Source organism: Pseudopipra pipra, chromosome 9, assembly GCF_036250125.1.
Source record: "Pseudopipra pipra isolate bDixPip1 chromosome 9, bDixPip1.hap1, whole genome shotgun sequence".
Lineage (NCBI taxonomy): Eukaryota > Metazoa > Chordata > Aves > Passeriformes > Pipridae > Pseudopipra > Pseudopipra pipra.
Genome location: NC_087557.1, coordinates 20,047,114 through 20,070,298, shown reverse-complemented (window position 1 = coordinate 20,070,298; position 23,185 = coordinate 20,047,114). Strand labels below are relative to the sequence as shown.

Below are 23,185 nucleotides of genomic sequence, written 5' to 3'. Positions count from 1 at the left end.
CTGCCCTGACTAACAGGCTGCAGAGTCCAGTCCCTCTGAGAATGGCTTCTTTCTGGTCCCAAAACTTGGCCTTCACGTTCCATGCAGTGTGGTGGCTTCAGCCAGTGGAACTGGTGCCCACCTGGCCCAAGGGTTGGGCATTTTTGGATGCAGAGTTCACATTTCAAACCCTCCTCTCAAGCTGAGATAGGCAGAACTGCTCTTTGTGGTTGTCCCCATCATTCAACTACCGTGTAAGTTAAACAGTAGCTGAAAGACCTCCAATTCCTTCAGCAGCTGAATTTTTAACAATTAGAAGGATTCTGCCAAGGCCATCCCTTTGCTCAGGCCATGCCTCCATGCCTGACCTCCTGTCCCCACAACTTCAGGTAGCGTCCAGCAGCCTCACAGGCTCTCACAGCTGTGACTGAACTTGACTCCAACTCCCCAAGAAGGTGCTTGAGGTGTCTGGGGGATTGGTTGTCTCTGGATAAGCCCCTCAGCTCCCACCTGAGGAGTGCATGGACACCAGAGTTCTCTGAACACACAATGCTGAAACTGGTGCTGTTAGAAAATACGTGGTCTCAGATGACTTACATTCCTGAAACACCTCATTTGCAGCAGATAACTGAGCCTTGCAGAGAAAGTTTTCTATCCGTTACAGCTGCAAAGGCGGTAATACAGTAACGGCAGCTTTTATTAGTGTTCTTGTTCATAGGATTATTTGCATCAGAATCTTATAAATGCAAGAAGACTCTCCTCTCTTGTTTACAGAGCCATGCTGAGGAGTTATCACAGCCTGAGGGACTAATCTAAAATTATCTTTCTTCAGAAAAAGCTTTTAAAAAAAAGCCTTTAGCATTTTCAATAAGGAATCTCATCACTGGCGCTGAAGTCAAAGCTCCCGGTGATGTCAGCTTGTTTGCACCTTTGTAACTTGCCAGGACCAAATTCTGAACAGATTTGCACCCTTATGGATCACGTTGTCTGCCGGGAACAGCAGTGGCGAAATTTGTCCAGGCTTGGAAGCTGGGGCCAAGCTGGGGAGCACTGGTGGGGCTGGTTTCTGCCTTCCTGTGAGCTGGGCAGGATGGGCTGTTGATTCTAACAGGACCCATCAGCCAACAAAGGTCTGATGAGGTCCAACCTGTATTTCATCACCCTGTGAGAGAGAGTTCATGTAGGCAGCTCTGAGAGCCAGCGTTTCCCAAGGAAACAAAAGCAGATATGTCTGGTTATAAATTTAACTTATGTGTAATGTAGTCTTGCATTTTTTTCATGTTATTTCATTACAGATAGATCCCAACAAGTACTAGAAATAAAGTATTTTAATCATAATCGTCTAGAAGTGAAACTTCGCAGCATCCAGGTGTATTTCCCAGACAGTTTAATGACTGCCATGAAGAAGCATCTGAATAATTAGAAAAGAAAACAGAATTTTTCCCTGTATTACCATACTCTCTTTTGTGGTCCAGATTGTGAGGCACAGTTAGACCATTTTCAGGATTTAGTGGGCCCTCTGATAGGCTCAGGGTTTAGCCTGCTTATCAGAAGCTGGCACTCTCAAGGGGACCCAGTGATGGCAACTGTGAAGGGTGTCGACTATCAATCTGGCAAGATCCATGATCGTCAGTCGGGGTCAGTTGTGCTGCCTCTATTGGGGCCAAGTGGAGACCCTTCCTCATCGGTGACCTACAGTGTTTGAGACTTGGGGATTGACAGAGGACCTCAGTTTTCACTGTTGCTAACCATTAACCTTCACAAGCAAAGCATTCCCACAAAAAATTCATCCAAGGCAAGTATGACAGGAAATATTCAAAGCATGAAATGAATGCTTATAGCATGACAAAGCAGTGCTTGAAAGACATGAAACGTTCATTACGCTTGGAATGGCTGAGTGCTGCAAAGGAAAGGAGAAATAAAAATGTGGCTCGAGTATATATTTTTATTTCTCCATGTGTGTGTACAGAAAAAAGGCAATGAACCTTTCCAGTGGATAAGGTGCATAAATACAACTGCGATTATTCTAAGTCTTTTCAAAATATACTTTTATTCTGTTGCTCCATTCCATTCCTTTCCATGAATCTTTATCCATGAGATAACAGCAAGGGCCATCTAGAGGGCAGCTTGGAAATGGGAAGGATAGAAGCCTCCACCTAGGAAGCTCCCAAGCTTGCCTCTGCAGGGCCAAGGATTTTCTTTGCCTTGAGGGGACCTCAGTGCCAGGTCACTGCCCCCTCTTCTGTGGCAGCAGCCATGGCATCCCCTTCTACCCATGTCCTACCTTTGCATGGCAAGAGGTGCCTTAGGACTCACTTCAGCCAGTCCAGTGTCCTGGACTCAGCTGCTCGAGCTGTGAGCAATCTCTAGGTTTCATTACAATTGTTTTTTTTCCTGTCTTCTTGAGAGACTTGCTGTTTAATTAACAGCTGAGAGCTGGGTTATGTCAGAGTAATTGTGGCTGCCAGAGCAGACCACAGACTGAAGGATGCTTTGGAACACCACACTTGCCCACCAAGAAGCTGGGCACTTAGGGAAAGGACTTCGTTTGTGGTATGGGCATAATTTTAATTTCTGTTGAGTAGAGAGGGGAGTTTATTAGTGGAAAGAGGGTATGATGCCAAGGTCTAACTTGCAAAACAAAACTCCAAACCTATCTATTTGTCTTTCTATGTAAAAATTCCCTAATGCTTGGTAATGTAAGACAAAGGGAAAATTTTACTTGCAGGAAAATTGCCTTCCACAATAACCAAGAAAAAAACCACAAAACGCCCACACCAGAGCAGCATGATCCAAAATGTGAACTTTTTACGCCTCCCCAACCTTCTAGGTTAGGCTTCCAACCAAGTGATCTTTTATTATCAACATGATATACCCTTGACATAATTTGGCGCAGTAAAGCTTCTTCTGCTGAACTCGTGATTTCATTTACTAGATCTGATGAAAGTTCTGTGAACCACGGTAAAATGTGATAATTAGTAGTTTAATTCTTTTAGGGTGTGCGTATTAATTGAAAAGGCTTGAACTATAAATACAGGGCCTGTGGATAAAAGCACCCTCTGAAATCAGTCGCTTACCCAAAGTATTCATTACTTCACATCTATTTAGGTGGTGTCTTTGTGGCAGTGCCAGTCGGCTGTGGCAGAGTGGGAACCCTCCACTCAGAGATCACAACAGTAAAATCCAGCCCAGCTCACCGCTGCTCTGCTGTGAGCGGAAGTGCTCCCTGGCCAAAATTTTGTCTTCTGTGGTCAAACCACTGGAAGTTAAAAAGGTGTGCCGGGAGCTGTGCTGTGCAGATGAGTTGGTGAGGTGCTGCCTCTCTCACTGTGCGGGCTGCAGGAATCAGAAGGGGATGGAGGCTGGAGGTGGAGGCAGTGACAGCAGTGGGTGGGTGGGTGTCAGGCTGCCCTTCCCCAACATCCAAGGGGGATGCAGCCCAGCAAGTCCACCCAGAGCATCAGAGGTCCCCTGCAACTCAAGTCCCAGCCTTTATAACAAACCATATTTTACCTCCTACTTACACACACATCCTTCACTGTATCTGAACGGCCAGCACCTAAACTGGGTTCATCCAGACGGTAATGTCCAAGAGGAGCACGAGGCCACCACCAAGCTGTGACAAGGAATTGTGTTTTCCCGCTCTTGCTCGTGTGTTCTTTTGCTCTGACATCCTAACCGACGCAGGAGATATTCTGTTGACTCTAGACCTTTTCAAATATATATACACACTATGAAAATGTGTGTCATCGTTTCACACCTTCCCCTGGTTTCAGCGTGTGGTGTAGTGCCTGGATGAATCATGGTTTTACAGGTACAACGTGGTTTTCATTCAAATGGATCCCAGCCTTCATACTAATACTTGGTTTGCACATTCAGAAAAAATCTGAATTGTCTGTGCATGCTGCAGATTCATGGGTTAATCAGGTGCTTTCCAAGTAGGCTTAGTTCTGTAACCCTGAAGTTGTGTACACCAGCAAGGAGATGCATGTGGAAAGCAATGCACAGCTCCTGAAAGCTGTGTGCTGGACTGCTGCTGTTGTCAGAGAGTGTAATTTCGTGAGACCAGGCTCCTAGAGAAAGCATCATCACTTCTGTAGCTAAATAGTTAGTGGTTTTTAGTTGCAGAAGTTACTAGCTAGGAACTGGAAAGAAAGTTTAGGGTGACTCTCACAGAGCTGCAAGAATAAAATCCCCTCTGAGGCCTGGCCTGAAATGGAAAAATACCAGATCCGTTTCTTGGAAAGTGAGAAGGAGACTTTTATTTGCAATGGTTTGCAAATATTTTCCCAGGAGCAACATAGGGAGCATGGCAAAAGGGGGCAGGAGGAAGGTGAGGCAAGAGAGCCACACTTGTAAACACACTCCTTTAACTCTGCTGTTGTTATCTGGCACACAAAAGGCGCCGCAAGTTGTTTACAGCAGTTCATGTTATTCATTTGTGCTCCTTTTTCTCCCGCCAGTGCCCTATCTCCAGTTATACAACTTTTTTCCTAGGCTGTGATAGTGTCCGGATAGATTTTGGCGGTGGGGTGGTAGGAAGGTGCCAGTTGATTAAATGTGCTGCTTACTATGTGCATTTCATGTCTGCTGTCTTAACATTTTTTTGTTAACCACTGTTGCAACTGAAGAAAATGTTGAAGTTTGACAGTTGGGAGTTACTGCTGAGTATGTGCTGTAAACTATATCATCCCTCTGCCTTCTCCTTTCTCCCCCTCCTGCTGAAACCAAATGATTTATAAAATGCCTTCACATTCTTGAGTGAGTTCACACTATCACCTCCAGGCACTGCACTGAGGAGTCTTAGGAGTGGATGGGAAACACAGATCTGATAGCTGGTATTTTTCTCTGAAAGAAAAAAAAAAAAAGAAGGCAAAAAAGGGCTGATTAAATTTAAAGGAGAAAAGTTTCCTGCTGTGCCCCAGAGAAAATCTGTAGTCAGTGAAGCACTTTCTAATAAACAAGAGATGTACATCGTTACTGTAGGGTTTTATTATTACCCACTGCCATTGTTTTCCATTTTCATAAGATTCAATTAATGCAATCATTTTAGAGTGTCTCTAATTATTACTTCCCACCCTCCCTCACTTGCACTTGAAGCAAGGGGATCTGCTGTAAGCCACACTCTGGGATGAGGAGCCGGCATCTCGCTCCCATCCCTGGAGAAAGGAGGCACAGGGAAAAGATAGGGATGCTACAGGGGATCCAAATATTTCTCTTTTCTCACAGATGACCAGCAGCCCAACTCTGACTGTGGGGTGCCCTCCCATGGGGTCACAGCACAGTCACATGCTGGCACCCCCAGCATTCCCCCCAGTGCCCCCTTGCCAGACACAGGGGTGTCAACACCATCTTCCAGAACACAGTGGGCCAAACCCTTTGCTGGTATTTCTTCTCCTGGGATCATAAGGGAGAGATACTAGTCAAGTAGCTGTACCACTCACTCACAGAGAATCCAGACCTCTGTCCCTGTAATTTTTCCACTTTAATTCCTTACTCTTAAGATCTTGTCTCTAACAGAAAGCTCTTTGACAGCTGCATCCCCATCTGAAAACCTGCTGGTGTTTGGGGGGTGTCCCCACCTGACAAGCTTTGCACTGCAAACCTCCTGCAATTTTCCCACATATTAGTCCTCAAAGTCCTGATTTTTAAGATCAGGGAATTCACTTTCAGGAAGTTTCCAAGAGCAGAATGCAGAGAGCTGGCTGTGTCCCCCATGCTGTACAGAGGGGAGCCAATTTTACTGTACAGCCAAGCATGCCAGAGCTGGAACTGCAGGAGGAAGGGAAGAGGTGAGGAGCAGGAGAGAATGGACATCAGCTTGACAGACTGAGGTGGCTGCGGTTTTGAGGCAAGAGAGGATTCTCACAGATTTTTGTGAGTGAAGGCTTAGAGCAATGGTTGGGTAGTGGCTCACGGCTCAATTTAAATCAATAACAAAATGGGATGACAACCCGAGCAAACGGCTGAGGAATGAGGCAGCCCAGAGTAAGTGAATCCATATTTTTGTCTGATATAGCCAGGAAGGATATATTTGCAGTAGGACTGGGAGCCTTCCACTGTTAGAAGGAGAAAGAAGTAAAGATCATCCCGTATACAATATAAATGTAAGTTGTTATTACAACTATTGCTATGTCAGCCATAAACTGTTCCCATGAGAACAGAGATGCAACATCATTGAAAAAGAATGTCTTACTGTGAAATGGGCAGCAGAAACACTGTGGCATTATCTGCCAGGCAGTGAATTTACCTTGGTGACAGATCATTATTCCCTCCTGCAAATGAACTAGATGAAGGGCAGGAACGCAAGAATAACTCAGCAACGTTTGTATTTTACAGTCTTCTGAATTTAAAAAACAAACAAACAAAAAGTAGCCAGATAAAACTGTAAGGATGGAGAATGTCAAGAGATATTGCCTGGGGTAAGATATGGGGAGGAAAGCAAATTTTCTTCCAGATCTGTGCTGATGTGGTACATGGACTAGGATTTAGATTTAATTCCATCTAACATTAGGCATTAAAATGAGACACCAGTGATGAACCTAAAATCCTCACTGTCTCTCTGTAATCAGTGGAGATACCAGGTCATCTTGGAATTCATCTCTCTGTGTTGAACCTCAGGAAGGTTTAAAACTGAGATGTTTCAGGCTAACTCTGCAATTGCTCTGGACCTGAGATTCTGCTGCTGGAGGAAGTCAACAACCTCTCACCTGCTTATCCTGACAAGTCAAAGTAGACAGTGTTTGCTCAAGAGCAAAGGTGGATCACATGGACTTTGTTGAATGATTCCTTCAGGGTAGAAGGGTGGACAGTGTACTTTCTTCCCGTTCTGTTTTTCTTTTGAATTCTACAGAATGGGAGTTTCTTGGATAAATTATCATTTTAGATAAGTATTTATGTGCTCTGTGGAAGAATGTGTCTAGGGATGGGCACACTGGCAGCAAGAACTTCCTCCTCAGCTCTTCCAGTGAAGTTTAGTTCTAAACTGCCCAGATGAAGCCATTATTCAAAACTAAAAATGTTCTGTTCCAGTTCTTGTTTTCATTCTTTTATGCGTCTGGGGACTAAACTGCTGTGAAAAAGAGCCCATTCTCACAGGATATCTTGCCTAATTTTGCAGACAAGAGAGGTTTAGTTATTCCAATTACGATGAGATAAGAATCTGAAATGTTGGGATCTCATCCATCCTGAGCTGAACTCTAAGTCTTCCAAAATCCATCCATCATTATTTTTTCCTTTTTTTCTGCATTTTAGTAATGCGAGCGAAGGAGGAACAGAGAAGAAACAAATGTTTATCCTTTACAAACTGTAATGGATGGGTTTCCTTTTTACCTGAGTTGCTTTAGTTTAATATAAAGTTCTCTGTGAGTGAAATTCCTCTTCCTTTTTTTATTATTTCTACCTGCTTGGAAGTCAGTCACGGTACAAAGTGTCACAAGCCAAACTGCTAAGCATGGTCCAAAATATGAAGTCTCAGTCCCTGTGGTATCTACATATCGTCTTAAATACAGAATGTCTTAAATGATCCACCTCACTGCCATGTTTCTGCTTCCCTGTGTATCGCACTGTGCCACAGACAGTGACTGCTGGGAGCTGGTTAGAGGCTCTAGAGAGGCAAGTCTTCTACCACAGGAAGGGATTGCATAGGCTTAGCTGCCCAACCCAGCTTCTAGCAACAGATTCGTCTCAGGTCCTCTGAGATGAACTGTTACACCAAGAAAGTGTCTGAGTTGCTGGAGGCATGCTCCTGGAGCAAGACATCCCACCAATATCATCTTAATTCCCTGAGCACCTCCTCTGGAACCACCAAATCTGCCATGCATGGGATGAGCCCGTGAAATCAGTTGAGGCCAAAGAAGGTCCCTCTCTGCCCCTTCTGTTTACTTTGTTAATCTTGACTCCCTCACAATGCACTCACAATTCGTGAACTCCGAGGCCCTCTTTGGGCTACAGCCTGAGCAGATTACATGGAGAGAATAAACTAAGTCCATGTTCTGGCCTGACCTTGGCCTGAACCTGAGAAAGTGAATGCCCCTATCACACCAACATGTGTCTGTAGAAGTACACACAAACGGGGTCACTGACCCTCTGTCATACAGTCCCAGGCCAGGAGTCTAGAGTTTTGGGCTGTCAGCCCAAGTACTTGTTAATAAATGTCCATTCTTAGTCCATGAAGGAATGTAGACAGGGCATCCTGCCCTACAAAACACAAACTTAGAATAAAACGGAAGGAGAGTCTCACTCATCATGCAGAGCTCTGTTGCTGGTTTCCACATCCAGCAGTCTTTTCCCACTGGATTTTTGTTGCTCATTTGGGACTTGGCTTGGGGAATTATCCACTAATACACTGGGTGTTCTCCACCACTGTCTGAAAGTGTAGTTGCCTGCCTAACCCTGAGTGCATCAGACCTTGGGATTTGAGTCCATAAGTCTGTGGGGCTTCTTCCTCAGTGCTTGGAGGAGGCAGAGGCATGGTAGAGCCTGGGATATGAGCTCAGAGAGCCTGTGTCACCCAGGGAAGGGGCTGTGTTGCTTCTATGTGAGTGCAGTACTTTGCTCAAGTACCTTCACACTCCTAGTGGAGTCAGTCAGAGGCAGATGAGGAGTGACATGTCCCTTGTGGAGACTCCTTGGTGTCTGTGCTAGTCATTCCACCCTTTTGTTCTTCTCTGGAGATGTCCTGAGTAACTCAGGTGAAGTTGGTGCAGACTTTGGTGGCCACCCAGAGATTCTGTGTTGAGTAGAGGCACTTTGTTCCCTGCTAGCAGGTGATGAGGACAGTTCCTTTAGTTCCCAGGCTTCATGCAGGGCCTCCATGTAGAGGGTGACACTGCGCTGGGGATCGCTCTGCTGCCTGGAAAGGAACTTTCCAGACATGTTGGGCACATGGTGTTTGCCTACAGTGGCCTCATCTGCATCCATAAGCACCAAGTTTTGTGTCTAGGTCTTGTGCAAGCTTGACATGTCCCTAAACAAGTATTACTGTGCTTTTGGACCCACCCCTTTCTGTCTTCCATGCTACCGGTACATCAAAACTTTATTCCAGAGACTTACCTTGGTACTCTACTGTCCAAGGTGAGACAGCCCAAGTGCTGCTGGAGAAAAGCTCATGAGGTTATCCCCATCTTCTGTGTTGGGATCTCTCAGAGTGGCCCCGACTGACCTTCATGAGCCCCATAATGTGGGCAGTCAAGGACAGATGATATGGATGCTCCATCCCTGGAAGTGTTCAAGGCCAGGTTGGATTGGGCTTAGAGCAACCTGATCTAGTGGAAGGTGTCCCTGCCCATGGCAGAGGGTGGGAACAAGATGATCTTTAAGGTTCCTTCCAACCCAAACCAGTCTATGTGACTAGTGGAAAATCTCTTTCCTCAAGCCACAAGGATAACTGATCTGTAAACCTGGTGGAAATCAGCTTGCTTGGGACTAAAAGTCTTCAGTTAGGAGATTATTGTTCTGTACAGAGAATAGAGGAGTAACAGCCTCCTGGAGAGAGAATTCCAAGAATTCAATAGAAAAGACAATAGCTAAATAAAGTAACACAATATCCACAGGGTTTACTGTGAACTACAGTTTGCTCAAGGTGGTGTCAGCAGAGGAGGTGTAAGAAGTAGCTTTGAAAGGAGAGGAAAGCCCGTGGAGAAAGGTGGAACTGGTTGATCCTTTTGTGACTTAGCCTCCATGCACAGCATTCTTACTTTCACATCACATTTATACTATCTAATCTTCAGCAGATATTTCTACAGCTTCCATTATCGTAGTGTCCAGCCATAGTCTTTTAGAAGTGCCATGGTGTGAAGAGAGAGGAGTGCCAGGAAGGGAGGATGAGAGGAACCAGCTAATGAAGTCACCAGGGTTTGTGTGCATATCACTCAGCAAAGTGGGACTGGAGGATGCCCATTCTCACCTGACCCTGTCCCACAGGCTCCTCCTGGACACTGGGCTTTTCTAGAGAATTGTGCTATATTATCTGAATACGTGGATTATTTCTATAACTATAAACTAACGTGCACATTAAAAAAAAACCAAACCGACCCCCCAAAAACCAATGCCTCTTTTTATAGCCCTCTAATTCTGTGTCCACAGGACTTCAGACTCCCTTGGTTCAGCTCCGAGCGTGTCTGCAGGATAACCTTGGAGGGTGCACTTAACTACCACCAGCTGATGGAGGGTTTCATAGATCCTAAAATAATTACAGCATCGTTGAGTGTAGATGTATAATTTCTCGGCAATATACTAATTAAACTAGATATTTACACACAATGCTTACTTAAACTTAAGACTTGTTTAAAAGAACCTGCATACTTATAGTAACTATGTATCATGGCTTTATCGAGGATTGTGTTTATCATGCAGATTGAGTTATTGAGTTTTTGAGTGTTGTTATTAACATAAATGAGCCCACAGCTTTATGTTCAGGCCTGAATAGTTCCAGGGCATCTGAATCATCCTGGTATTTCATTTCACCATCTGAAGTTGTTTTTAAAATATTATATTTTTTTAACTTGCTGTATTATGGCAATTAGAAATTGCTCTGTGTTTACTAGGAATAGAGAGTCCAGCAGAGCAGAGTGTTTAATGTGATGAATAGTGTTAGGAGCTCAAAGAAAAGTCAAATGCGTGTCGACACATATCAAAGCTGTTCTGCTGCTCAGAATGACTGTTCGTGATACTTGTTTCATGATAAACTTCCTCAGAACATGATGTTACTGGAAAAAAAATGATCCACTCTGAGAAACACGCAGGTGACACAGTTGAGTCAGCAGCTTGCAGCAGTGACACAGGCTTACGTTTATAAAAATCCCCACTGAACTTTTGTCTCCTGCGTGCGTACATCAGAGCCTTAAAACCCGTCCTGCTTCTTGTGTTCACTTGGTAGCTGCTTAAACTCACAAAAATCTTCCCACCGCCCTGATGAAGAGGTAGATTCCTGGCCTTAAAAGTCTTTAACAGTCACAAAACTTTCCTCTTTCGTAAGTAATTCACCATATAAATGTTAGCATCTCCAGTGACCACTGGTATCTCCAGGGAAATGATAAACATGGAAAAATAACAGACCGCTGTGGAAACCAGAAAATCCCAGCTCCCATCCGAGAGGGTTTAATTATTGGAGTTGTGAGCATTTCCCCGTGCACAAGCATCTCGGCATTCATAGGTGGAAAGTACCTCATGCTGTGTTTGAAATATCAACTGGATTTAAAAGAAGGCTTTGTGCTTCAGCATGGACCTTTCTTAGCCTCCTGCAGATGGTTCCTATTGCTGAAAAGAGACATGACTTACAAGACGGGGAGACCCCCATGCTGATTTTTCGTGCTGCTCTAATCCTGCTTTACACCTATAAAAGACTTCAGTCCTTAAGCCTTTACCCCCTTTCTCCTAAATATTAAAATTATTTTCCTGAGTGTCATACCGTATTAAAGCAGAATGAAAATGGGTTTAACAATTGCTGGCATGGGGCTTCTGTACAGCATGTGTGTCACAAATCATGTCACTTTTCAGCAATAGGGCTGCTGCCAGCGGGAGGCTCAGAAATGCTCATGTTAATCAAAAATTTTAATTTCAAATCAAATTGACAGTTTACACATGGTGAGAAATGCTTCTCACCATGTGATATTTCAGTATGCTACACTGGGCAAAATGGGTGCACTTTCCTGTTAAGAATTTTGACTGCAGTATCTGCAAATTTATGGGTTTCAGTGTATTGGGTATGGTAGTGGTTGATCTAAGGGAGCCCCTTGGAGAATAGGAGACAGAAGGGTTTTCATGCAGCCTGGCACTGGTGAGCCGCTGTTGGCACATGCTGCTGGAGAAATGACAGGTATTCAATAAACATCACTATGGTTAAGAGGAAGATTTAAAGGAGGGAGGGGCTGTAGTGCTATAAACAGGATTTGAAACAAATGTGCTTATTTCAGCCCGTGATTAGTCTGAATACCTAAGTATTCCACACCAGTTTTTAAATATCTTTACATTTATTTTCACACTGATGTTCTTCACACATCATGAACAATAATATTTATGACATTAATACTGTAGCTAAATTCTAATTTGAAGTAGTGTAAACCCAAGTAGACTCTGCATGTACCAAGAGAGTCTCCGTCAGTGTGGAGACCAGAATGTGGCCCCGCCGTCGGCTCCTACAAGCCCTTGCTCCTGCCAGGAGTTTCCCAGAAATCAGTGAACAAAATTCAGGAGGCAAAATGTCAGTTGATACTTGATGGGGAGTAGGAGGAGCAAGGACAGATGATGGAGAGAGGAGCAAGGACAGTTGATGGAGTGTGTGAGATTGGCCACAGACAAATGAGTTGTAGAAATCCATGTTTTCAGGCTGTACCAGAAACATGATGCTGACATCAAAAAATTACCAGCTGGATAGAAATTATTCTTACATTATTCTCTTTAGGAGATTTTTCAGTTCTCTGGGGGATCCTGGGGTTAATGCAATGCTGAGCTCGTGACATTGGGGCATTCACTTTACAAAGGCTTTGGAGGGGGAATAGGACAGACGGCAGTACCCCCCTTCCTGGGATGAGAGAGTGGGTGGGTGCCTGTGGGTAGGTGCCTGTTGGTGGGTGCTCGGGAAGCACCCTGCAGAAGCACATCCCATCAGCTTTCCTGGAAGCTCCGGGAAACCGGGTGGTTTCTCTGGGCTCATTTGGGCACTGAGTCACTGGCAGTATCACCACAGACCTTGGAGATCGCAGCTGTCACTGCTCTTGTAACCAGGGTTGATATGAAAATATGAAGATAAATAACTCCTTCATATTATTATTTGCAGAGAGGCAGACTTTTCTTTTTATTACTCTTTTTATTGTTGGATTCTATAAATATTCCAGAATTATTATCCCAAGGTAGATTTCATCTCATTTACTTTGAAATGCTTTTGAGGAGGCACATTATTTTATAAGCTGCCAAATGAGTATGACCATTTATAATGATTTTTTTCTTCTTTTCTTTAAAATTTGATTTTTGGATTGAGGACCTGAAACAGAAATATGCTAATTTAAGACATCTGTTGTTTTTCAAGCTATAGGCCGCTATCAGTATTAATGCAATTTTTGTATCGAATTGGGTATATGGTAGAGAGGGAGTTTCTAAATTTTTATCATTATATCAAAAAACTGTATTTGACTGATTTCTCACACACATAAGTATGAAAAAGTACCCAAAATGTTAGGAGTCAGCAGAAACGAAAAACCACACCAGACATCTTAGATCTTGGAATGGTTTCCATTATACAAGGTCTTTAACGTGAATTGAAGTGCTTTCAATGTTTCAAAAAGACCTTTGTCTTCAAGAGAAAGGAACTATCTGTGTGCCCACCACTTGGACAAAACCTGGCATGATTGATTGCAATCTGTGATCGGTTCATTAACAGTAATAAGTTGCCATTAATTCCACTATCTCTGCACTTAAATATAAAATGAGTTGAATCTCCTAAGACATGAAGTTGCGGTGGATTGCTGCAGGATCAGGCTGTTGGTGGCACAGCCTGATTCCACATTTCCTCTGGCCCATGTTTATTAATTTGCAACCCAGACTCTGGAATTGCAATATGACACATATCAAAAGAATAATTAAGCATTGTCATTACTAGAGATTCTAAAATGACTATGAAAGCAATGCACAGGGAGACATTACATGTGTATTTGTGGTCTAATTCACCTCTGGAGGACACCTATTGCCCATTGTGGTGGGTCAGTTAGGTTCCCTAGGGAGGGGGTGAGAGTTCTTCCCCAGAACCCCTTCCCAGCATCTTCAGATGTTGATTTCCCATGGCCACCAAGATTGCAAAAACATTACGAAAAGGAGCTGAACTTGAGCACTGGGCACCCACAAAAACTAGCAATTTTAGACAGACAATTTTACTGTCTGCTGGATACAGACTTTTTAGCTAAAAAGGCAAATCATTTACCGATGGTTTTGCATATTGTGAAGGGTTAGCAAAACTTTCATTATCACAGTCTATTAAGCCAGGACCAGGAAACAATTTCTAATCAACACTCAGATCTGGGCAGGGATTGTGCAGTCTTTTGTAGGAGGCCTCAGATCTGTGTTCTCTATTCTCACATGCTCACTTCCAGCTGTTGTCATTGAAATCCCACATAATCTCCCTGGGTCAAAGGGCAGTCATCCATGACTGCCGCTGTTAGGAGGTTATGCTGATTTCTGTTGTCAAATATTGGCCCTTTTCTCTTTCAATGACTCCCATTCTACTTTTTTTAACAAGAAAGATCCAGCCTAGAATTGTATTACATGACTTTAAAGTCTTAAAAGTGTTCCTCTATTGTACTAACACGACATGCCCTGGACGGTCTAATCCATCCTGCTATGGGCCACAAAGAAAGTTCTGGTGCTTCTTAAAATCTCAGCCAAAGGCAGGTAGGCAAGTCAGGGAGAATAACGGCATCTGTGACATGTGGCCCTGCAGTTATTTCATAAGAAAATGTGCAATTTGTCCAAGGTGAGCTATTGCTGTAGCATTAAAATTAAATTGGAAATAACAAGCCGAAATAGAAGTGGGAGCGTTTGTCAGGGAGTGAGAGAGGTTTCTGTATCACCTTTAATGTATAATGTCTTGCTTAACTCTTCTATAAAACGTCCATGAATTAAAAATGTGGTCTAATTTCCCATTAAAGTCTTATAATTTACAATTTTGAGGAATGCATTTTGTACAAAGCAGTTAAAACAAGGCCACTGTGGCAGCTCTGGCCATCAGTATTTGGGGGCTGTTGGTAAATGCAGATTTTATTACTGCTACGTGCAATATCCAGGCCTGTGCACAGCTCCCTGGTGCTGTCTGCCGTGGGAATGGCACAGACATTCCCTTGGACAGAGTATTGTGGCTGGGATGGACGGTCTCTTCAATATTCTTTTTTTTTTTAGGGAAGTTAGCAAATGTGGCATTGCCCCATGAATCTTTCTTTATATTTCCAGTGTGGGATAATGCTGAAGTTTTTCTCTGCAGTGGAGGGTCAGCACAGGCTTGATAAACTCACCTTCCAATTAAGCAGAGTGTAAATGTTATGAAGGTCTTGACTGAAGCACGCCTGTTCAGCCTTTTCCTTTTTGCTGGAGAATGCAGATTAGGACTAACTCCATCACCCCCATCCTCCTCAGCCAGTGCAGCTGTGGAACAGCTAATCTTTTGGGAGTCCTCGGGGTGAGCCGGGTTCCCTCTGATAACATCCTCTCTCTCCAGGCCTGCATGTGCTGTGTGATACAGACGTTAATTTTCTCATCAACATTATTGCTCAGCATTGTTTGTGAAACATGGGATTATCTAGATAGAGGATAAAACCAAAAGGAATCAAGTTGCACTTCGAGCAGAGAGGGCTTTTCTTTTAATCAGGCATTTGGTTAAGATAATAGGCTTGAGACCCTAATTGATTATTACTATTTTAAGGTTTTAAGATGGCTATGTATAGTGAGATGCTGAACATGAAAAAGGCTTTAGAAATGGGTTCAGTGCTAGTTTGGGGGACTTGTGTAATTTAAAACACTGAAAAGGAATCAAAGTCTCCCAAAAAGCTGTTCTTCAAATCTTAATACATTGTCACTCAGACTGTAGTGGAAGAGAAATAACTAGATTTGGACTTTGTCATCTTCAAAGAAGTAACTCTCTCCCAGTTTTATTTAAGCTTGGATTTCAGGAAACCAGCTGTATCTCTGTTTAGAAAATACCTTGTGTATTTGTGGTGCAATCTAACTGTTTTAGAGTAAAAATAATACTGTTGGATTACACAAGGAAGCCTGCTAATTAAATAACAATAATACCTCAAGCACCTTGAAAACATCTTCTGATATTCAATTAAGGAACAATAACCCAATGAACTTTAACCTATAGACCATATTCAGACTTTCTACATAAAAGTAATTGCATCAGTCATGATTTTCTCAAGCTACAACACAAGCTCTTGATTGGTAGCTCAACGTCTGAGACTCCTTTTTACAGCATTAATTGGGAAAGCAGACAATACTCCCCCTGTAAACTCGATTTTAGGACGAAGGTTAGTTGCCTTTGTACACGTTTACTCATTGAAATAGGAATGTTTGCTTAATAATTCAAAACAAATAGCACTAGACAACAAGCCTAATCCTGATTTCTCCTCCGCCAGTGTAAATTAGGAGAAAATGAGGTGAAACTCTGTTTGATCAGTGTAGAAAGACTTGTTTAAAACTTCTTTGAGATCAGAATTAAACTCCAACAATTCAAGCCTTTTCTTCTGGCTTCTCTCCTGGGATCCAAAAGAAGAATATGTAAATCGCATTATGAATTTTCTCCCCAATTAAAGCAGTCATCAAGCTATGGAAGGATGTTTTCCATGTGGTACCTGTTATGATAATGTTACACCACATTTGTACAATATAACAAAAGTGTGATTGGGTAATGGCATATGATTTGTTAGTCACTATCCTGATCTGCTTTATTGAATTTGATCTTATTAACCTGGGATTTTTCCCCCTTAGGGGGAATATGATCGTCCTCATGAGCTGAAGTGAGATCTTAGGTCATGAGCAAAGTGCTACTGCACCTAGACTTGCATTGAAGGAATGATTCAACAGCATATTGTAATTCCTCCTCAGTGTTGTCAGCCCACCTTTATTTGGCAGGGCAATAACCATGTGCTTTTAGTCAGGTGTGTGAGGAAATTGAAGTATGTGCTGCAGCGGCTTTGCTGAGTCAGGACCTGCCTTGGCCAGCCTGGTGTCTTAATCTGTACCCAGAATTTCAGTGAATGAGCTCTATGAGGTTAATTTTGAACACCTGGTTCACCACCGAACTGTGAGGGTCACACAAAGCTGCAGAGATAACCTGTCATATACAGCAGTTTCAATGTCCTGTCTTTGGGATATTGAGCAAAACTATTGAGGGAACATATTTCAGTAAAGTGCCATATGAAAAGTAAATCTCATGAGCTTTCAAGATGTTTAATCATCTTTTCAGTACAGGAGCTCGTTAATGCTAACATCTGCATATGTAATTGCTTGACTTTAACATTTTTTTTCTCATTCAGAATTAAGTGGAATGGCCAAATTGATGTATCTTTGCATTTTGACCCCTGTTAAAGTTTTCTTCACGTATTTTGTCAATCCTGCTATTTCCCAGTCATTCCTCATTTACATTTCTAGCTTCTTTGTCCTGTTTCTCTCATTTTCTTGTTGCAAAAGCTCAGCAAAAGGAACAGTCTTAGGCCTAGATTTTGCAATCTGAGCCATCCAGGCAAATCTTTAAACCTCCGTGGGGTTCTAGTGAACTGTAAATTCACACACTAACAGTGTATTAAAATTAATTCCTGATACAGCTCTAAGTATTGCTTTTATGGGTATCAAGACATTAATGATTGGCAAGAGGAGCCCCTGATTTCCTAATGTTTATAAGTAAATAGCAAATTGGAGAATTGTGAAATTCACCTTTCATTTGTGAAATGTTTATTTGCAGTATTGAAGGGTGAAAATCTAATCACACCCGTTGCATGCTGTTGTTTAATGATTACTATTACATGTACAACCATGAGGAATGTTCCTGCAGAACTATGCAGACATTTCAAGTATACCCAAAATAGGAATAATGAGGTCAGCAGGCCCAAGATAACTTATTCAATTTCTCTCATGCCCTGAGAGTTAGAATATATTTAAAATGACATTTTCATTTTTGGTTTTACCTGTGTTTGCCAAGTTAAGGTAACACTGTTAGCTGTGTGACAATCACATTTTTATTGGATAATTACAAAGGCTCTAGACTAATTTAAAAAATCAGCCAAATGTGCTACAGTGGCTATGATTTGGAGGTTTTTTCCTCCCATATTTAAATTTCACCTTCACTCTTCGTGAGCTAGGAACCTGCCTGAGAAATGCAGGTGGGAGTGGACACCAGAGCAGAGCCAGGATGGTGCACTGTGAAAAAACAACACGTGACAGATGTTCGTGGCATTGCTGGATGCACTTCTGGAAGTTGCTCAGATACTGCCATGATGAGCACAGTGTGAGAAGTTATATAGCATAGACTGGCTTCCCTCCGAAGGGCTCTGCGGAGTAGTAAGCATCCTGGCCCTGATCCAGCAAGGCACTTAAGCATATGCTTAATTTTAGGCACATGAGTGGTTTCAGTGAAGACCTAAGAGAATTATTTTTAATTCACAGATCATTTAATTCAATAGGCAAGTCTGCTGCAGCATATGAAAAGTAGATCTTCATATTAAAAATACTTGGGAAATTGTCGATGAACAAACGTGTATGGCCAGCAACTGTTTCTAAAAAGCAGAATGAGGTAGTCATCACCTTTATTATGGGAAAATACAAAGCAGATCAGGCAAAAGCATTCACAGCTCTCTGAAAGCCATTTCTAAATTGAAAATAAGGAAAAATAAAAGCTCGTAAGAATATTTATTCATTTGAAGTAGAGAAAAATTTATTCTCTTGATGTAAATAAAAACCTTGTTTGCAGATTGAGGAATTTGTTTGTGTTGAATTTCAGCATCAATTTCAATATTTTATAGTACATTTATCTACAGCTGGAGCATGACAGATTTGTGTATATTTATATGTTTGTGTACATAATACATATGTATACACACATACACAAGGATGCCCAAAGATATACATATACACAGTTTGAAAACTCATCATTATTGCTGAAGTATAAAAAGATGCCTGATGTAGAAACTTGTCTGGAGTCTGTTAGCTTAGCGACTGCGTTCATCTGGCACCGTGGGCTCCTCACAGAAACAGGGAACTTCTTCTGTGTAGGAGCAGAATTCCATGAGATCTTGGCTGGAGATGAACAGCTTTCCTCCCTCCAGATCTCTCCCAAACCTTTCCCTGACATGTTCCCTGATAATATTCCCTGACTACTCTGTAGTCCTGCACACAGGATGTATTTCTTTTGCATCCTATTCTCCAGGTAGAGATGTCAATGGTACATGTTGTATATGTTGGTTTTTTTAAACAACCCCAAAAGAAAACCAGGGAATCAAATATGCAGCTTGCATTAGTCCTATTGCTCTGGTCCTTAGACAAAGGTGAACAGGTATTCCTGGGATGAGCGTGGGGTACAGTAGAATATATGGAATGTAGGGAAATCGTAGTGAGCCTGACAAACAATTAACGATGGAGCAGATGGTGTCCCTGCAAAACATTCAATAATATATGTGTGCGTGCGCTGGAATCAGTGACTCTAAGTAGGGCAACCTAAAAAGGTATGGCACTTATCCTGTGGGCAAGTAGGACTTTACAGTTCTTTTAATAATCTCTTTATCCTGCGATTTCTCCTTTGACCCTGATTTCAAAAGCAGGAGGTCAGCCTGGCCGACCAACTGCAGACCTCCCTCTAATTGAAGTCCAGCTCTGTCCTGCGTGAGACGCTGTACCCCACCCCTCGCGCTCGCTCTGGGCTGCAGCCCCAGCACTGCTCCTTTTGTCACTGATCATACCCGTGAAAATTAAATGAACATTTGGTGGTAGGCATGTTTGCAGAGAAGAAGGAAAATACTGTTATGTAAAGTGCAATAACATTTTGATACCAAGTGTAGAGGCATTCCTTGCACAAGGGAGATGAGTGTGGATGTGTCCGCCCTGATTCCTACAGACAGTCCACAGCTCAAAGTTAACAGTTTTCTTACATAGAGGTTTATATTTCTTTTCAAAGCCTAATTTGAAATGGTAGAATATTTTTTTGGTGCAAAAGGCCTTCATTTAAATTTTTTTAACCATCTGCTATTTTAAGATTTCCCTAGTGTAACCTTAGAAAAATGAAGAGTACATCTTTAAATCTTGTTTTGTTTGAATGAATGGGTAGATAATCCTGATCAGATGTTTCTTTAGAGAATAATGTTTAAAACGATTATGGAACTTAGCTGTCCTGTCTGTTTCCTAGGTACAGTATTTTCATTTCAATTGTGAAGTCATTAGGGGTCATCCAAGGTAACCGTTTATTAAAATAGTCCTCTTTTGTTTCAGATTTCCTGTTGAGATGCTTTAACATGTAAAAATCTCCCTGCTGATGTGTCATGTTAGCTTTCCTAACCTCTAGATAGAAACCACAAAGCAGCCTACATAGCTGTATGACTAGTTACCCACCTACATAAACAATAATTACTGCTAAGTGGGAAATTAGATGTCACATCTTAAGTCTAAATGAAAGTAAAGTATTTGAGAATACTGTCATTAAATGCTTAAAGCTAATCGCAGTTCTCTCACTCTGTTTGTTTTGTAGGACATTTGGGCTTCCAGGACAGTTTTGTCACATCAGGTGTTTTCAGTGTGACTGAGCTAGTAAGAGTCTCACAAAGTAAGTATCATTTTGTGGCCAGTTTATGTGGTTTCTGCAATGCCAGTGTTTTTTCTTTTATTCTTATCATGCCCCTTTCCCAATTCAGAAACAGCATCTTGAAAATTGAGACTCACTTCTCCCCTGTTCTTGCTAGTGGACAGCATTTATGTGCCACATCTTTTAATGGGCGAAAACAAAATAGCAGAATTTTAAACTAAGTTAAAAAAAAATTGATTCTGCAAACTTGCCTGTGCAAATTCATCTGGTACTCAGCTGAAAATGGACAGACTTCATATCAGAGTGCTGATAAATACCTACAGAAATCAGCTTCCCATGGCTCCTTTGGAGGATCCAAGGACTCTGACCAGACCTCTAGAAATTATCTGATCTGTGCACATAAGCCTGGAAATTTTCTTATGCTGTTTTTTCCACACTGTGTTCATCCACATCGTGCGTACATGTCTTTGTGTGTGATTTTTGGGGTTGTCCAGTGCAGGTTCAGGAGTTGGAATTTGATGATTCATGTGGGTCCCTTCCAACTCAGGATGTTCTGTGATTCTGTGGTTTGTACACCTGCAAATTGCTGAAGTCATTAATAATACCAACAATTGTACCAACTTCGGCCCTGATAATCTCACACATCTTGACTTCGCCAGGCCCACGTTTTCCATTAACTGTATGGAACTCTGCCTTCTAGAAGGATTTGTTTTTTGACCTTTAAAGAATGCTAATGCCCCCAGCATGAATGACACACAGCAGCATGATCATTACAGGCTTGTCAATACTCACTAACAACAGTGAATTAAGAGTACCTGTCACCACCCTGTTCCATTGATCAAAGGTGCATCGATTGTATTTTGCTATGACATAATCCAGATAGTCCAAGGAGAGAGTATGGACAGCGTCTTGCAGAGGCATTACTGCTAAGCCAGGGCTATAGGTACTGGTCCTTTGGGGATGTGAGAAATTCTTCCCTGTGAGGGTGGTGAGGCCCTGGCACGGGTTGCCTAGAGAAGCTGTGGCTGCCCCATCCCTGGAAGTGTCCAAGGCCTGGTTGGAGCAACGCGGTCTAGTGGAAGGTGTCCCTGCTCATGGCAGGGGGTTGGAACTGTATGATCTTTAAGGTCTCTTCCAACTCAGACCATTCTATGATCTTTTGTCCAATTAGAGTGGGATAACTTGACATTCAGCAATCATCAGTGCTCCAGGTGGACCACTCAGCTGTGGGCCCCTTTAAAATCTTAAGGTGTGCAACCAATCTCTTTAGCATCAAGAGTGATCAAAATGGTTCTCCTTGATGATAGAAATATTTGTTTGTGTACTGGCTCTGAGCATGTAGTTGAAGTCCTTCTGGGGCTGGAATCTGACTGGCACAAACCTAGCAGAGAATCTGTGGTTTTGAATCAGAACACAGAGTTTGTATAAGGATTTTCCTGTTTTATTTCCTCTTTTGGAAAGGCTTACACTGGCTAACACATTGGCTTTATATTAAAAATAGGATGCTACAAGGAAAGCATGGCAAGTGGGAGATACATGAATGCCCGAGTTATATGCTCTGGAGAGTGGCAGCAAGAGAAAAAGCTCAAAGAAAACATTTCTCCTGAGTTTTCTTCCCTGACAACTGGTGGGAATTTTGAGAGAAGGACAAAGTTAAGAGGACTTAGAAGTCAAGAGGAGCTGCTGAGTGCTCAGCACATTTGCAAATCAGTTCACTTACCGAAGTGCTTAACGAGGGGCTTTGGCATCTAACTCACTGTACTGAGTACACAGACTTGCTGGTACCTGCAGCCAGGGTGGACAGACCCAAGTTATCACCAGGCTTTGAACATCTCCGTGTTATGTCACTTTATTTCGGTGTGACAGCACAAGGCTTTTGAAGCCCAAAGGATTCACCCTCCCCCTCTGCAAGGCATCCCACTTCACCACAATCTTATCTGCGCTGTAGGAGCCCTGAACAGCAGAGCTGCCTCTGGACTCTGTCAGTCGTGCTCCATGTGTGCACTTTTTCTAGCTAGGAAAGTGCCCCACTCAGGGCTGGAGCCTTCCCAGCCAGCCCCAGCACCAGTCCCAGCCTCCCCCAGAGCTTGGCATTGACCTCGTGAGCATCATGTTTCATGCTTATTAATTTTCCCTGATACTTTATTGTAACTAAACTAAAACACTGGGTATCAAAATCCTAGCACTCAGCATGTTCTGCAAATTATGATCTGTGTCTGAAATGTTCCCTCTGCTTGCAGTTGAAGTGCACCACTTTCAAGGATGGGGCACCTGCATGCAGAAAGAATACAAACTTTATCGTAAATAAGAAAAAAGGTGTTAGTGGGGGAAAATAAAGATATTCAGCTTTTATCTGTTCCAGACACAGGGGTTTGCACTGTTTTTCATGGGCTCTTTAATAATCCTGGGAGGTCAAGACCTCAGTTTTATATCCTGTCTGCAAGCCAGCACCTCTACCAAAAATAGTGTCCCCAAAGCATATTGGGATATCACTTCAAAACTGACTCAGAGGGAAGAGTGCCAGCAACTGATTTAGCTACACTGCTTTTGATAGCACCCTGGATTTTCCTTGGAGATGCCCCAGACATGTACTGACCAGCCGTAACCTTGTTTACTTTATGAGGTCTGAGAAGCCCACAGCCTGACATGCCCTGGCTACCCAGTAGGATATGTTTAGTGTCAAGTCTAGCAGCAAATTCCCAGCAAACTCAGAATGAATTCACATGCTCATATTCAAAGAATTATTTAACATAACAGAGCAACAAAGTGATTGCTGCATATTTGCCTAAATTGGCAGGCAAGGTCTTTTAAAGTTAATATAACCCTTGCTGGGTTGTCTATGTCTTCCTGTGTCCTGATTTGAGACCAATCTTCTTTCCAAAGAGGTCATCTTCGTATATGCCCACTGTCATTTTTTTTTCCAGCTTTCTTTTGAAA

General features: G+C 42.5%; 1 protein-coding gene across 19 annotated transcripts in view; it reads left to right on the top strand.

Annotated features, from left to right (window-relative positions):
* The window catches only part of NFIA (nuclear factor I A), a 411,656-nt gene that overhangs the window by 299,648 nt on the left and 88,823 nt on the right, over nt 1-23,185 (top strand). For all 19 annotated transcript variants that reach the window (XM_064665044.1, XM_064665045.1, XM_064665048.1 and 16 more), the window contains one exon: nt 20,195-20,269. In XM_064665044.1, coding sequence (XP_064521114.1) covers nt 20,195-20,269 — 75 coding nt within the window. The remainder of the gene's footprint in view (nt 1-20,194; nt 20,270-23,185) is intronic.